Genomic DNA, 15862 nt, shown 5'->3' on the forward strand with positions numbered 1-15862 from the left:
GAATGTAGTGCTAAATACACTGATTTTGTAACAGCATGTTTCTGTGTTCTCAGTTGAGTACAGGCTTACCCAGCTATTTCTGTACCAGGCTTACCAAAATGAATGTTACCTGAAATTTTGACCCTGCTTTTCTTCAGTCTGGAATTCTTGATTTGAATGTTTAAAAGATCTTTAAACAGTAGTGCTATTCTAGTTCAGCTGGGCATAATTATTTAAAAATTTCAATTGATAATCTGATAGCTTAGTAATACAAGTTCTTTTCTGTTTAATTGCAACTTAAATCACAAGTTTAATTGCAATTGCCAGTCCATTTTCGGCAACCAGTTAAAGATTTTTATTTATTTGTTCATTTCTAAATTTGGCTAAGAATTTACAAAACTAAAGGAAGTATTTCAGAGGAAAATGAATGCTAGAAATGTACTCTGAAACGAAAAAACTATGCTACTGGTTCTATTTTAACAGGAGTTTCACTGACCAACTGCGTAAAATCTCTAAGGATGCAGGAATGCCCATCCAGGGTCAGCCATGTTTCTGCAAGTATGCACAAGGTGCAGACAGTGTGGAGCCTATGTTTAAACATCTGAAAATGACTTATGTGGGCCTACAGCTAATAGTGGTTATCCTGCCTGGAAAGACACCAGTATATGGTATGGACCCTTTTAATGCTGAATGAGGGATGATTTCAAGCAGTAGATACAACAGTCAGGATAAGCTAGGTTATGCTGCAGTCACAAACCTTAAACTCTCAGTGGTTCACAACAACAAAGATTTGTTTCTTGCTCCTGTTATGCATCCACTGAAGGTAGACTGCCGCCTCTGCTCTGTGTCATCATGTCATCTCCACTTGGGGACCCAGCTTGGCAGAGCAGCTGCTATTTAGAGTGTTGCTGGCCACACATTCTTTTTTCTCTCTGCAACTCCTTGGCCACAACCAGCCATATGGCCTTACCCAACTTGCGTGGGAGCAGTGGGGATGGGGGTTGAGAATGTAGTGTGATACTACCATAGTCCTGGAAGCTGAGAGAACTGGAAATATTTGGTGAAAAGCACTTAGGAATATGAGAGTGAGGAAGAGTGCCACTTCCAGAAGAGGATTTGCTTAGTTTGTATCTATTATAAGAAGAATGATACAAAGTTATTTTGGCTATCATTTAAGTAAGGGATGTAGGAACTATTATTGTTGTTGAGACAGGATCTCAGCTCTGTCACCCAGGCTGGAGTGCGGTGTCATGATCACCACTTATCTCAGCCTCAAAATCCCGGGCTCAAGTGATTCTCCCATCTCAGGCTCCCAAGTAGCTGGGAGTACAGGTGCCCACCACCACGCCTAGCTACTTTTTGTATTTTTTGTAGAGACAGGGTTTTGTCATGTTGCCCAGGATGGTCTTGAACTCCTGGGCTCAAGCCATCCACCTGCCTTGGCTTCCCAAAGCGTTGGGATTACAGGCATGGGCCAGCACGCCCAGCCAGTTTTAAACTTTTTTTTTTTTTTTTTTGAGGCAGCGTCCTGCTCTGTCATCCAGGCTGTATTGCAGTGGCACGATCTTGACTAACTGCAGCCTCTGCCTCTTGGGTTCAAGTGATTCTCCTGCCTCAGCCCCCCAAGTAGCTGGAACTACAGGCGCATGCCACCACACCCAGCTAATTTTTGTATTTTTAGTAGAGATGGGGTTTCACCATGTTGGCCAGGCTGGTCTTGAACTGCTGATCTCAAGTGATTCACCCGCCTTGGCCTCCCAAAGTGCTGGGATTACAGGTGTGAACCACTGTGCCTGGCCCCAGTTTTAAACTTTATAAAATGTCTTTAACCTTCTCTCTACAGTTATCTCTAGTACTTAGAGAAAGAAAAATAAAAAGCAAAAAAAACAAAATAAAATAAAATTCAAAGGGCCGGTGTGTGTACTGAGAGGGAGGAGCTGGGAAGATTGATTCTTTTGCTAAATCAGTCATGTGGGAAGAGGCGCATCAAGGAGCTGAGCAAGTCATGGCAGGCAGTACAGAGAATAAAGGAAGCAGGCTGGCTGCAGGGCCTGCAGGAGGGAAAAAAGGAGAGAAGGGAGGGCCTATCCAAACACGGGGAAAAATTGCCCTGGGGGTTTAGCAGATAAAAGGAAGATACATGAGAAGCATCTAGCACAGTGTACAGTATATAGTAGGTTATAAAGTTAATGTGTGGGGTTTTTTTCCTTTTGCTTTTAGTAATTAAGAGACCATTTAAACATGTTAAAATTAATAAATTATTTTTGTAGCGGAGGTGAAACGTGTTGGAGATACCCTTCTAGGTATGGCCACACAGTGTGTCCAAGTAAAAAATGTAGTGAAGACCTCACCTCAAACCCTTTCCAATCTTTGCCTGAAGATAAATGCAAAACTTGGAGGAATTAACAATGTGCTTGTGCCTCATCAAAGGTAAGATTCTGAATGCTTTCCCCACTTTTGTTTAAGATCTAACTTACATAATTTACAGGAAAACACAAATATATATGCATCTAGATTACCTTTTCTCTTGTATATATATATGCACCCATATACCCAACACCCAAATAAAGATATAGAACATTTCCAGCACCCCATCAGACTTCCTTATGGCCCCTCCAAATAGATAACCCCCACAAGTGACCACCATTCTGATGTCTATCAGTTATCTAGATTACTTTTGCCCATTTTTGAGCTTCATATAAATGGAATCATACAGTATGTACTATTTTGTGTCGGTCTTCTTTTGCTCAACATTATGTCTGTGAGATTCATTTGTGTTGTTGCACTTAGGAGTAGTTTATTCTTTTTCATTGTTGTGTATTATTTCATTACATGAATAAACCACACAATTTTAATTTATTCTACTATTGATGGATATTTTCATACATTCATTATACAATTCTACATTTTTGGTGAACTGAAATACTCTTTCTCTTGTGTGGAATTCCAGGAGTGTAATTACTGAGTTACAGAGAATACATATGTTTACTATTAATAGATATAGTCAAATAGTTTTCCAAAGTGGTTGTACCAGTTTACACTTACACTGAGAGTTCTAGTTGCTCTATATTCTTACCAACACTTGGTAGTATCAGTCCTTTTAATTTTAGCCATTTTGGTTGGGGATAATAGTATCTCATTATAGTTTTAATTTGTATTCCCTTGATGAGTAATGATGTTAAGCACATTTCCATATGCTCATTAGCCATTTGGACATCTTCACTTGTTTTTTTTGTTTCGTTTTGTTTTGAGATGGAGTCTCACTCTGTCACTCAGGCTGGAGTGCAGTGGCATGATCTTGGCTCACTGCAGCCTCCACCTCCCAGGTTCAACCAATGCTCCCACCTCAGCTTCTTGAGTAGCTAGGATTACAGGTGCACACTACCATGCCCCACTACTTTTTTTGTATTTTTAGTAGAGACAGGGTTTCACCATGTTGGCCAGACTGGACACGAACTCCTGACCTCAAGTGATCCGCCTGCCTCAGCCTCCCAAAGTGCTGAGATTACAGGCGTAAGCCACCGCACCTGGCCTGTTTTGTTTTCTGGTACAAGGTATCTGTCTTCCAGGCTGGAGTGCAGTGATGTGATCATGGCTCACTGAAGACTCAAACTCCTGGCCTTCAACTGATCCTCCCACCCCAGCCTCCCACGTAGCTGGGACTACAGGCTCATACCACCATGCTCAGCTAATGTTTTTATTTTTTGTAGAGATAGGGTTTTGTCCTGTTGCCCAGGCTGGTCTAGAACTCTTGAGCTCAAACAATCCTCCTGCCTCAGCCTCCCAAAGTGCTGGGATTACAGGCATGAGCCACCATGCCTAGCCTGAACATCTTCTTTTATAATGGACCTGTTCAGTCCTTTGCTCATTTTTTTATATTGGGTTGTGAGTCTTTTTTATTAATTTGTAGTAGTTCTTTGTGATTTCTGGTCCTTCACAAGATACAGATATCCTATAGGCAAACAGGATAGGCAGATTATCTTGTCCTAGTCTGTGTTTTGCCTTTTCACTCTCATACATTGTGGGTTTTCTGTTTTTTCTTTTTAAGACAAGATCTCACTCTGTCACCCAGGCTGGAGCACAGTAAGGCAATCATGACTCACTGCAGCCTCCATCTCCCCAGCTCAAGCGATTCTCCCACTTTAGTCTCCTGAGTAGCTGGGACTACAGGAATGTGCCACCATGCCTGCCTATTTATTTATTTATTTATTTATTTATTTATTTATTTATTGAGACAGAGTCTTGCTCTGTCACCCAGGCTGGAGTACAGTGATGCAATCTTGGCTCACTGCAACCTCCGCCTCCTGGGTTCAAACAATTCTCGTGCCTCAGCCTCCCAAGTAGCTGGAATTACAGGCGTATACCACCATACCTGGCTAATTTTTGTATTTTTAGTAGAGACAGGGCTTTACCTTGTTGGCCAGGCTGGTGGTCTTGAACTCCTGACCTCAAGTGATCGGCCCACCTTGGCCTCCCAAAGTGCTGGGATTATAGGCATGAGCCACTATGCCTGGCCTTAAATTTTTTTTAGAGATGAGGTCTTGCTATGTTGTCCAGGCTGGTCTTGAACTCCTAGGCTTAAGCGATCCTTCTACCTCGGCCTCTCAAAGTGTTGGATTTATAGGTGTGAGCCACCATGCCTGGTCAACAGTGGCTTTTTGATGAACAGAAAATGTTAATAGGACTGAGTTGAATCAATCTTTTTATGTTCTTTTAAGAAACCCTGTCTGCCCCTCCCTTCATAGGTTTTGTTTGTTTGTTTGTTTAAATTTGAGTTTGTCAGATTGACTCTAGAGTAAACAAACACCAAGGCAAGACAGGGATATGTTGGCTGGAAATTGGGAGATTTGAGCATTGTTACTCATGTGAATTTCTAGTATCTCTGGGCCTCAGTTCCTTATCTATCAAGATAATATCTGCCTTGTTAACTTGAAAGTGTTGTTTCTCTGTGAAATCCTATGTGTGAAAGTGATTTGAAGAGTTAAATTTGGGGCTGTGGTGTTAGTCATTGCCATACTTGAAGATGAAATTGAGTGCCTTGCTCTTATACAATCATATCACAATTCTTTCTTTTTTTAAAATTTAATCTTATCATATTTTGTCAACTTGATTAATTGATTTCTTGTTTCTTATTTATTTATTTATTTTTTTGAGACAGGGTCTCACCTTGTCACCCAGGCTGGAGTGCAGTGGCACAATCTTGGCTCACTGCAAACTCTGCCTCCCGGGCTCAAGCAATCTTCCCACCTCAGCCTCCCAGCTAGCTGGGACCACAGGCGTGTACCACCATGCCCAGCTTATTTTTTGTATTTTTGGTACAGACGAGGTTTCTCCATGTTGCCCACATTGGTCTCAAACTCCTGAGCTCAAGCAATCCACCCACTCAGCCTCCCAACACAGTTTTCATTTTTGTCCTTGAATGAAACTTCTAGGTAAATAAATCCCTCCTTAAACATTAGTGATGAGATATATGGGACATAGGGGAAGTTAACCTAAAGTCTGTCTTCATTTAATTTTACCCCAAACAGGCCGGGCGCGGTGGCTCACACCTGTAATCCCAGCACTTTGGGAGGCCGAGGCGGGTGGATCACAAGGTCAGGAGATCGAGACCACGGTGAAACCCCGTCTCTACTAAAAATACAAAAAATTAGCCGGGTGCGGTGGCGGGCACCTGTAGTCCCAGCTACTCAGGAGGCTGAGGCAGGAGAATGGTGTGAACCTGGGAGGCGGAGCTTGCAGTGAGCCGAGATCGCGCCACTGCACTCCAGCCTGGGCGACAGAGCGAGACTCCGTCTCAAAAAAAAAAAAAAAAATTTTACCCCAAACATTTGAGACAATATAGTGTAGTGGCTTAGAGTGCATACTTTGGCGTTAGACTTCTTGGGTTGGGATTCCAGCTTTTCCACTCCTAGCTGTGTGATCTTGGGAACATTCTTTATTCTCTTATGTCTTATTTTTTATCTGGAAAAATTGAGATAATAATTGTACCACCCTCATAAAATCGTAAGGACTAAATGAGTTAACACATGTGAAGTGCTTAGCATAGTGGCTGATACATTTTATATGTAAGCTGTTATGTATATGTATGTTGCCTATATATGTCCACTGTTATTAACTTCTCTGTGCCAGGCTTATGTTCTGTGATAATAGAGAGATAAATGGGACACAGCCTCTTCTCCCATGGGACCTCACCTTTAGTACCTGTTATATGAGATTGTCAAGTATGGGATGCCTCTTAAATTACACTTGAAGAATTAACACTCACAGTCCCAAATCCTACCTTTAAGAATTTATCCCAGTTGGCCGGGCGCGGTGGCTCAAGCCTGTAATCCCAGCACTTTGGGAGGCCGAGACGGGTGGATCACGAGGTCAGGAGATCGAGACCATCCTGGCTAACACGGTGAAACCCCATCTCTACTAAAAATACAAAAAAAAAAAACTAGCCGGGCGAGGTGGCGGGCGCCTGTAGTCCTAGCTACTCGGGAGGCTGAGGCAGGAGAATGGCGTGAACCCGGGAGGCGGAGCTTGCAGTGAGCTGAGATCTGGCCACTGCACTTCAGCCTGGGCGACAGAGCGAGACTCCGTTTCAAAAAAAAAAAAAAAAGAATTTATCCCAGTTACCTGGGAGGCTGAAGTGGGAGAATCACCTGAGTCCGGGAGGTTGAGGCTGCAGTGAGCTGAGATCATGCCACTGCACTCCAGCCTGGGCAACAGAGTGAGACCCTGTCTCAAAAAAAAAAATAAAAAAGGATATTGTTTTGTTTTGTTTTGAGGTGGAGTCTTACTTTGTCACCCAGGCTGGAGTGTAGTGGTGTGATCCTGGCTCACTGCAACCTCCACCTCCTGGGTTCAAGTGATTTTCCCGCCTCAGCCTTCCAAGTAGCTGGGATTACAGGTGAGCGCCACTATGCCTGGCTAATTTTTTTTTTTTTTTTTTTTTTGAGACAGAGTGTTACTCTGTCACCCAGGCTAGAGTGCAGTGGTGTGATCTCAGCTCACTGCAACCTCCACCTTCCCGGTTCAAGTGATTCTCCTGCCTCCACCTTCCGAGTAGCTGGGATTACAGGCACACACCACCACACCTGGCTCATTTTTGTATTTTTTAGTAGAGACAGGGTTTCTCCATGTTAGCCAGGCTGGTCTCCAACTCCTGACCTCAGGTGATCCTCCTGCCTCAGCCTCCCAAAGTGCTGGGATTACAGGCGTGAGCCACCGCGCCCGGCCTTTTTTCTTTTTTTAAAGACAAGGTCTTGCTCTGTCACCCAGGCTGTAGTACAGTGATGTGACACAGTACAGTGGAGTATATAGTACATAACTTACTGCAGCCTCAAACTCCTGGCCTTAAATGATTTTTCTGCCTCAGCCTCCCAAGTAACTGGGACTACAGACAGGTGTTGCCACGCTGGGCTTTCTTATTTTTTATAGAGACCTGGGTCTTGATATGTTGCCCAGGCTGGCCTTGAACTTCTGGGCTTAAGCAGTCCTTCCTGCTTGGCCTTCCAAAGTGCTGAGATTATAAGTATGAGCCACGGTGCCCAGCCTAGGTCCTATTTTTTCAATCTTCTCTTCCTACTCTTATAGAAGAGCCATGCTCACTTCTTCAGTCAGTCCAGAGTCACTGTACCGGGTGACATCAATATTCAGTGGTCCGTAGTGTTCTTTCCCAATGGGCTTAAGTCTTTGTTCTCTCTTATAAGGTTATATCTGATTATATCTGGTGATATAATCTTGCTAAACTCAAACATTTTCATTTATATGTCTGAGTGGCAACATCTCCTTAAATCTGAGCAGGCCCTCGGTGTTCCAGCAGCCTGTCATCTTCCTGGGAGCAGATGTCACACACCCCCCAGCAGGGGATGGGAAGAAGCCTTCCATTGCTGCTGTGGTTGGCAGTATGGATGGCCACCCCAGCCGGTATTGTGCCACCGTTCGGGTGCAGACTTCCCGGCAGGAGATCTCCCAAGAGCTCCTCTACAGTCAAGAGGTCATCCAGGACCTGACTAACATGGTTCGAGAGCTGCTGATTCAGTTCTACAAATCCACACGTTTCAAACCCACTCGGATCATCTATTACCGTGGAGGGGTATCTGAGGGACAAATGAAGCAGGTACTCTTATTACCCCTATTGCCCTTCGGGACCCCTAGAAGTCTGAGGGAGATTCCTCTCATCTGCCATTCTGGGTAGATCTGAGAGATACTAGGCAAATTCTCAATTAAACATAATTCCATTTCTGTCTTCTAGGTAGCTTGGCCAGAACTAATAGCAATTCGAAAGGCATGTATTAGCTTGGAAGAAGATTACCGGCCAGGAATAACATATATTGTGGTGCAAAAAAGACATCACACACGACTCTTCTGTGCAGATAAAACAGAAAGGGTAAGAAGATACAGTATAAGCTTTGTTATCTGAGGCTCTGGCAAGTGATTATATATATACTTATATATGCCATTTTAATACAATTTTTTTCTTAAAAGCAGAAATGCCTGATAATAATTTAAAAAATACAATAACTGCAGTTGGGTTTAGATGACCAATTCTGAATGATACGAGTTTTGAGACTGAATATTTTATTTCTCTTGTATAACAGAAATGCTGATTTATCGAGTTGTTTTTGTGTGGGGAGCAGTAGGTCAGAAACATGCCAGGTACATTGTGATGATATAGGCAACCTTCTAAGGGGTGGTTTTATTGTTACTTTTTGCTGCACAGTTCTAGGGTATAAAGAAGAATTTATCTTCCAAATAATTTTGTATCAGCATAGGACAACCCCCAGACTGTGGACTGGTAACAGTCTGCGGCCTGTTAGGAACCAGGCTGTACAGCAGAAGGTAAGCAGTGGGTGAATGAGCATTACCACCTGAGCTCTGCCTCCTGTCAGATCAGCAGTGGTGGAACAGTTTCATCCCAAACCATCTCCCCCCACTCCCCCACCCCATCTATGTAAAAATTGTCTTCCATGCAACGTGTCCCTGCTGCCAAAAAGCTTGAGGACTGCTGGCATAGGAGATTGTTAGGGCACAAACTTTGAATATTTATAGTGTCACACTTAAACCGCAGTCAAATTACTCAACTTCTCTAAGCCATATGTTCTCATCTGTCAAATGTGGTTAAGAACAATATCCAGGCCGGGTGTGGTGGCTCACGCCTGTAATCCCAGCACTTTGGAAGGCCAAGGCAGGTGGATCATGAGGTCAGGAGATCGAGACCATCCTGGCTAACACGGTGAAACTGTGTCTCTACTACAAATACAAAAAATTAGCCGGGCGTGGTGGCGGGCGCCTGTAGTCCCAGCTACTCAGGAGGCTGAGGCAGGAGAATGGCGTAAACCCAGGAGGCGGAGCTTGCAGTGAGCTGAGATCCGGCCACTGCACTCCAGCCTGGGTGACAGAGCGAGACTCCGTCTCAAAAAAAAAAAAAAAAAAAGAAAAAAGAACAATATCTGGCCAGGTGCTGTGGCTCACACTGGTAAGCCCAGCACTTTGGGAGACTGAGGTGGGTGATCACTTGAGGTCAGGAGTTCGAGGCCAGCCTGGCCAACATGGCAAAACCCCGTCTTTACTAAAAATACAAAAATTAGTTGGGCATAATGGTGCATGCCTGTAGTCCCAGGTACTCGGGAGGCTGAGGCAGGAGAATCACTTGAACCCGGGAGGCAGAGGTTGCAGTAAGCCAAGATTATACCACCGTACTCCAGCCTGATGACAGAGCAAGACTCTGCCTAAAAGAAAAAAATAAATAAATAAAACCCAAAACACCTCTAATCCCCAGACATTTCAGATAGAGAATGCCCAACCTATATTATTAATAGAGAATTTTGCTGCTTTGATATTTTTTAATGACTTTGCTTCATCTTGTCCAGGCCGTCTCTCATCCACCCCTAGGAAGACCAGGCCTTTCTGTTGCCTAATCACGTAATCTTATTTGCCACTCCCATTATTTTCTAGTACCCTCTAGTTTTTTTGTCTCTAATCCTAGGATGAACTGTTTCTTTTTTCTTTTCTTTTCTTTTTTTTTTTTTTTTTTTGAGACGGAGTCTCGCTCTGTCGCCCAGGCTGGAGTGCAGTGGCCGGATCTCAGCTCACTGCAAGTTCCGCCTCCCGGGTTTGCGCCATTCTCCTGCCTCAGCCTCCCGAGTAGCTGGGACTACAGGCGCCTGCCACCTCACCCGGCTAGGTTTTTTGTATTTTTTTAGTAGAGACGGGGTTTCACCGTGTTAGCCAGGATGCTCTGTATCTCCTGACCTCGTGATCTGCCTGTCTCGGCCTCCCAAAGTGCTGGGAATACAGGCTTGAGCCACTGCGCCTGGCCTCTTTTCTTTCCCCTTTTTTTTTTTTTTTTTTTTTTTTTTTTGAGACAGAGTTTTGCTCTTGTCACCCAGGTTGCAATGCATTAGCACAATCTTGGCTCACTGCAACCTCTGTCTCCCGGGTTTCAAGTGATTCTCCTGCCTCAGTCTCCTGAGTAGCTGGGATTACAGGCGCCCACCACCATGCCCAGCTAATTTTTGTACATTTAGTAGAGATGGGGTTTCACCATGTTGGCCAATCCGGTCTTGAACTCCTGACCTCAGGTGATCCACCTGTCTTGGCCTCCCAAAGTGCTGGGATTACAGGTGTGAGCCACCATGCCTGGCCTGACCTGTTTCTTTTTGTTTTCTGAATCAAGGTGGTTTCCTCATTGGGCCCCAGATCCAACCAGCTTAGATTAAAAGGACTGTCTTAAATTAAAAGGCCTGTCTTTAAATTGCTGAAACCATAAGTTAATATTACTTCTTACCAGACTTTACCTCTCTGTAACATATACATATAAGAAATCTGGGCTGGGCGCGGTGGCTCAAGCCTGTAATCCCAGCACTTTGGGAGGCCAAGATGGGCGGATCACGAGGTCAGGAGATCGAGACCATCCTGGCTAACATGGTGAAACCCCGTCTCTACTAAAAAAATACAAAAAACTAGCCAGGCGAGGTGGCGGGTGCCTGTAGTCCCAGCTACTCAGGAGGCTGAGGCAGGAGAATGGCGTAAACCAGGGAGGCGGAGCTTGCAGTGAGCTGAGATCCGGCCACTGCACTCCAGCCCGGGCGACAGAGCGAGACTCCGTCTAAAAAAAAAAAAAAAAAAAAAAAAAAAAAAAGAAATCTGTACCTGTACCCCCGAAATATATAAAAATTTAAATAAAAAGTAGACCAGCACATGTCAAATAAAATAAATAAATAAAAGATATGCTGTGCAAAAAAAAAAAAAAAAGTACTTCTTAGACTTTGCTAATACAAATTCTTTGAACTCTTGCCTGACCTCTGGGCACAAAACCTCCTGCCACCTTCTCCTTAACTGTTGTCACCTCTCCACCTGTCTGTCAATTTGTTATTCATGTAGATTTAAGATCTTCTTTAGGCTTGTCTTCCTAAACTATCTATTAAGCTATTATTAAGCTATCTCAAAGTTTTGTTCTTTAAACCTTTCAAAATTGACAATCCCAGTTCTTGGTCTACTTTGCACCCTGACATTTACTAATATCTTCAATTCTTTAAGCATGCCTCTTGCCAATCCACTTGCCCATTAATTTGCCTCTACTCTTAGGCTGATAGAAATTGCTGGGGGAAAAGTGGTGATTTTTATTTTATTTTATATTTTTGAGACAGGTTCTCACTCTGTCACCCAGGGTGGAGTGCAGTGGCATGATTACGGCTCATGGCAGCCTAGACACCCCCAGGCTCAGGTGATCCTCCTACCTCAGCCTCCCAAGTAGCTGGGACTACAGGCACTCACCATCACTCTCGGCTAATTTTTTTTGTATTTTTTGTAGAGATGGGGTTTCGCCACAGTGTCCAGGCTGATCTTGAACTCTTGGGCTCAAGTGATCAGCTCACCTCAGCCTCTCAAAAGTGCTAGGATTATAGGCGTGAGCCACCACATCTGGCCAAAAGTATCTGTTTAATAAAGAACCATATTACAAATTAATGAGAGCAAATCTCAGCCAGGCTTTGGATGCTGCCCTTTTTTCATTTACCCTATTCCCCGTAGCATCTGTTCCACACCTTTATACTCTTCTCAAGTCCCCTACCCCATTCATAATGACTCTATTGCCAACAAAGTCCTATTGTCTATTTCCCTCCAAAAACAAGATCTAAAAGCCAAGAATTTTCTCAGTTGCCTCTCCTCTACTTTCAAACTCAGTTACATCTTGTATTTTCTTATCTCCTTCCTCGTATCTCTCCACCTATGCTTTCTTTCCCCCATCCTATGCTTTCAATCCTAATCCCTCCTGACTTCTGACTTCTCTAGAGCCTTACTTGGTAAATTACACTTTTTTTTTTTTTTTTTTTTTTTTTTTTGAGACGGAGTCTCGCTCTGTCGCCCAGGCTGGAGTGCAGTGGCCGGATCTCAGTTCACTGCAAGCTCCACCTCCCGAGTTTGCGCCATTCTCCTGCCTCAGCCTCCCAAGTAGCTGGGACTACAGGCGCCTGCCACCTCGCCTGGCTAGCTTTTTGTATTTTTTTAGTAGAGACGGGGTTTCACCATGTTAGCCAGGATGGTCTCGATCTCCTGACCTCGTGATCCGTCCGTCTCAGCCTCCCAAAGTGCTGGGATTACAGGCTTGAGCCAGGGCGCCACATTATTTTTCAAAACTTGACTCTTTCGTGTTCTATTGCCTCCTTCTCGCCCTTTAAAGGTGGCTTAAATCCTCCTGAGTTCACCTCACCCTGCTTCTCCCTCAGTCTCGCTGCTACCTTATCTTTTCTTCCTTTCATGACTAAACTTTGAGAAAAACAATCACTTGACTTTCTATCTGTACTTTCTGTATGTACATCATACTTTAATTTTCTGTAGACTGACTTCAATTTCAGTGACGCCATTGAAGTTGTTGTCTCAATGACTTGCTCATTTCAAATCTAGAGATACTTTGTCAGATTCCCACACTGACTTCTTTGTAGCTCTTAAGACAATGATTGCCTTATTTGGCCTTAGCAAAATGACTTTCCAGCCTTACTACCCACCTCTGTAATCAGACTTTTTTTTTTTTTTTTTTGAGATGGAGTTTCACTCTGTCACAATCTCGGCTCACTGCAACCTCTGCCTCCCAGGTTCAAATGATTCTCCTGCCTCAGCCTACCGAGTAGTTGGGATTATAGGCACGCACCACCATGCCCAGCTAAGTTTTGTATTTGTTGTAGAGACGGGATTTCACTATGTTGGCCAGACTGGTCTTGAACTCCTGACCTCAAGTGATTCACCCACCTCAGCCTCCCAAAGTGCTGGGATTACAGATGTGAGCCACCGCGCCCGACCTGTAATCAGACTTTTTTGATTCCTCTTTCTCCTTCTGTCCATTAAACACTGATATTTCCTGGCATTTCATACTTCTCTCTCTTCTCTTCTCAATTTCAGCCCTCTCTATAGTGTCATCCACTTTTCTGGGCTAATTCCCTTGCTTATAGATTCCTAAATCTGTATTTCCAGCCCCAATCTACTCTATTCAGCTCTTGGTCTGTACTCCCAGTTATCGACCAGACATATTTGCTTAGATTCTCTATGGGCACTACATCAGTCAAGATAGGCCAACAACAAAAACCCAAATCTTAGGTGCTTACAAAGACTTGTTTCATGGTCACATTACACCTTAATTGTGGCTCTGCTGCAGCTGTGACCCTGCTGTCCTCCCTTTGGAACCTAGGCTGACAAAGAAGCATCTATTTGGAACATTGTCAGTCATCCTAGCAGAGAGGAAAAAAGATACATGACAAGCCATGTGCTGGCCCAGAAGTAACACATTTCAGGCCACATTTTATCAGCCAAAGAAAGTCACTCCTGAGATAATTGGGTGTGGATGTATAATCCTGCCCCAGGCAGGGGCATGGGAATATTTGGCACCAATAATACAATCTACCACAGGCATTTCAAGCAAAGCATGTCTAAACCTTCTATTTATTGTTTTATCCCCATCCAAAACCTATTCCTCCCCAACTTTCCTTTTATTGTATTACTTGGCATCACTGTATATTAAGTCAGCCAAGCTAGAAACTTCAGAGTTGTCTCTAAATTCTTTTCCCCATTTCCAGTCCCTTCATACGCATTTAGAAAATAGTCCTCTGTGGGCCAGGCGTGGTGGCTCACGCCTGTAATCGCAGCACTTTGGGAGGCCAAGACGGGTGAATCACCTGAGGTCAGGAGTTTGTGCAACTGCACTCCAGCTTGGGCAACAAGAGTGAAACTCTGTCTCAAAAAAAGAAAAAAAAATTTTAAAAGGCCAGGCACGGTGGTGCACGCCTGTGATCCCAGCACTTTGGGAGGCCAAGGCGGGTGGATCACCTGAGGTCAGGAGTTCGAGACCAACCTGGCCAACATGGTAAAACCCCGCCTCTACTAAAAATACAAAAATTAGCCGGGCGTGGTAGCACGCACCTGTAATCCCAGCTACTGAGGAGGATGAGGCAGGAGAATCAGTTGAACCTGGGAGGTGGAGGTTGCAGTGAGCCAAGATTGCACCATTGCACTCCAGCCTGGGTAACAGAGCAAGACTCTGTCTCAAAAAAAAAAAAAAAAAAAAAAGAAAGAAAGAAAAAGAAAATAGTCCTCTGTGTTCTGCCCTGCTGAAATCTCTCTTGTCTCAGTTCTTCCTCTTGTATGTTCCCGCCGCTCTAGGCAGAACTGTTTTATTACAGGAGACTCCTAGCAGTCTCCCCGCCTCCATTCTTTCTTCACAAATGCATCCTCTACCCTGCTGTGAAAACATAGATCCTATTGTGCCACGCCACTGCTCAGAAATCTTCAGGTATTCCCCATTGTTTACCAAATGCTTTCCTGTGGTGTTTAGTGTTTTCCCAAGATGGCCAAAACAACATTTTCATTTTGTCTTTCACCATAACCTTATACATCTTCCATTTCCCATATCCACTGTACATAGTTATCCCTGGAACGAGTACATCCATTCCATCCACTGTCTTCATTATTTTTATTAAGGTATAATATAGATACAGTAAAATATACCCTCATTTTTTAGTGTCTAGTTTTAGTTGAGTGCATACGTAAGCTTTTTGTTGTTGTTTTTCATTTTTTTGAGATGGTCTTGCCCTGTCACCTAGGCTGGAGTGCAATGATGTATATAATCATGGCTCATTGCAGCCTCGGCCTCCTAGGCTCAAGCGATCCTCCCATCTCAGTCTCCTGAGTAGCTGTGACTACAGGCCAGTGCCACCACACTTGGCTAATTTAAAAATATATATACATATATATTTTAAGGGACAGGGTCTAACTTTGTTCACCAGTTTGGTCTTGAGCTCCTGGACTCAAGTGATCCTCCCGCCGCAGCCTCCCAAAGTGTTGGCATTACAGGCATAAGCCACCATGCCTGACCCTAGTTTTGACAAATGCATACAGTTCTGTAGCCATCACCACAATAAAAATATACAGTCATCCCTCAGAATCCATGGGGAATTGGTTCCAGGACCTCCTACAGATACCAAAATCCACATTTGCTCAAGTCCCTGATATAAAATGGTACAGTTAGCTAGGTGTAGTGGTGCATACCTGTAGTCCCAGCTACTTAGGAAGCTGAGACAATAGGATCACTTGAGCCCAGGAGTTTGAGAAAAGTCTCGGCAACATAGCAAGACTCCATCTCAAAAAACAAGAATGGTGTAGTAATTATATATAACCTATGCACATCCTCCCATGTATTTTAAAACAGGGGTGTCCCATCTTTTGGCTTCCTTGGACCACACTGGAAGAAGAATTTTCTTGGACCACACATAAAATACACTAACCATAGCTGATGGACCAAAAAAAAAAAAAAAAAAAAAATTCACAAACAAATCTCATAATGTTTTAAGAAAGTTTACGAATTTTTTTTTTTTTTTTTTTTTTTTTGAGACTGAGTCTCACTCTG

General features: G+C 43.7%; 3 protein-coding genes across 5 annotated transcripts in view; 2 read left to right on the top strand and 1 right to left on the bottom strand.

The window, feature by feature from the left end:
* The window catches only part of PSMB2 (proteasome 20S subunit beta 2), a 623524-nt gene that overhangs the window by 244764 nt on the left and 362898 nt on the right, over positions 1-15862 (bottom strand). The window lies entirely within an intron of this gene.
* Positions 1-15862, top strand: part of LOC126959080 (protein argonaute-4) — a 53031-nt gene that overhangs the window by 26866 nt on the left and 10303 nt on the right. For all 3 annotated transcript variants that reach the window (XM_050798049.1, XM_050798053.1, XM_050798052.1), the window contains exons 12-15: positions 463-647; positions 2250-2409; positions 7771-8086; positions 8222-8356. In XM_050798049.1, the coding sequence (XP_050654006.1) occupies positions 463-647; positions 2250-2409; positions 7771-8086; positions 8222-8356 (796 nt within the window). The remainder of the gene's footprint in view (positions 1-462; positions 648-2249; positions 2410-7770; positions 8087-8221; positions 8357-15862) is intronic.
* The window catches only part of LOC126959105 (protein argonaute-3), a 235011-nt gene continuing 229529 nt past the window's right edge, over positions 10381-15862 (top strand). The window contains exon 1 of the mRNA XM_050798118.1: positions 10381-10864. The gene's annotated coding sequence lies outside the window, so the exon portion shown is untranslated. The remainder of the gene's footprint in view (positions 10865-15862) is intronic.

Source organism: Macaca thibetana, chromosome 1 (assembly GCF_024542745.1).
Source record: "Macaca thibetana thibetana isolate TM-01 chromosome 1, ASM2454274v1, whole genome shotgun sequence".
Classification (NCBI taxonomy): Eukaryota; Metazoa; Chordata; class Mammalia; order Primates; family Cercopithecidae; genus Macaca; species Macaca thibetana.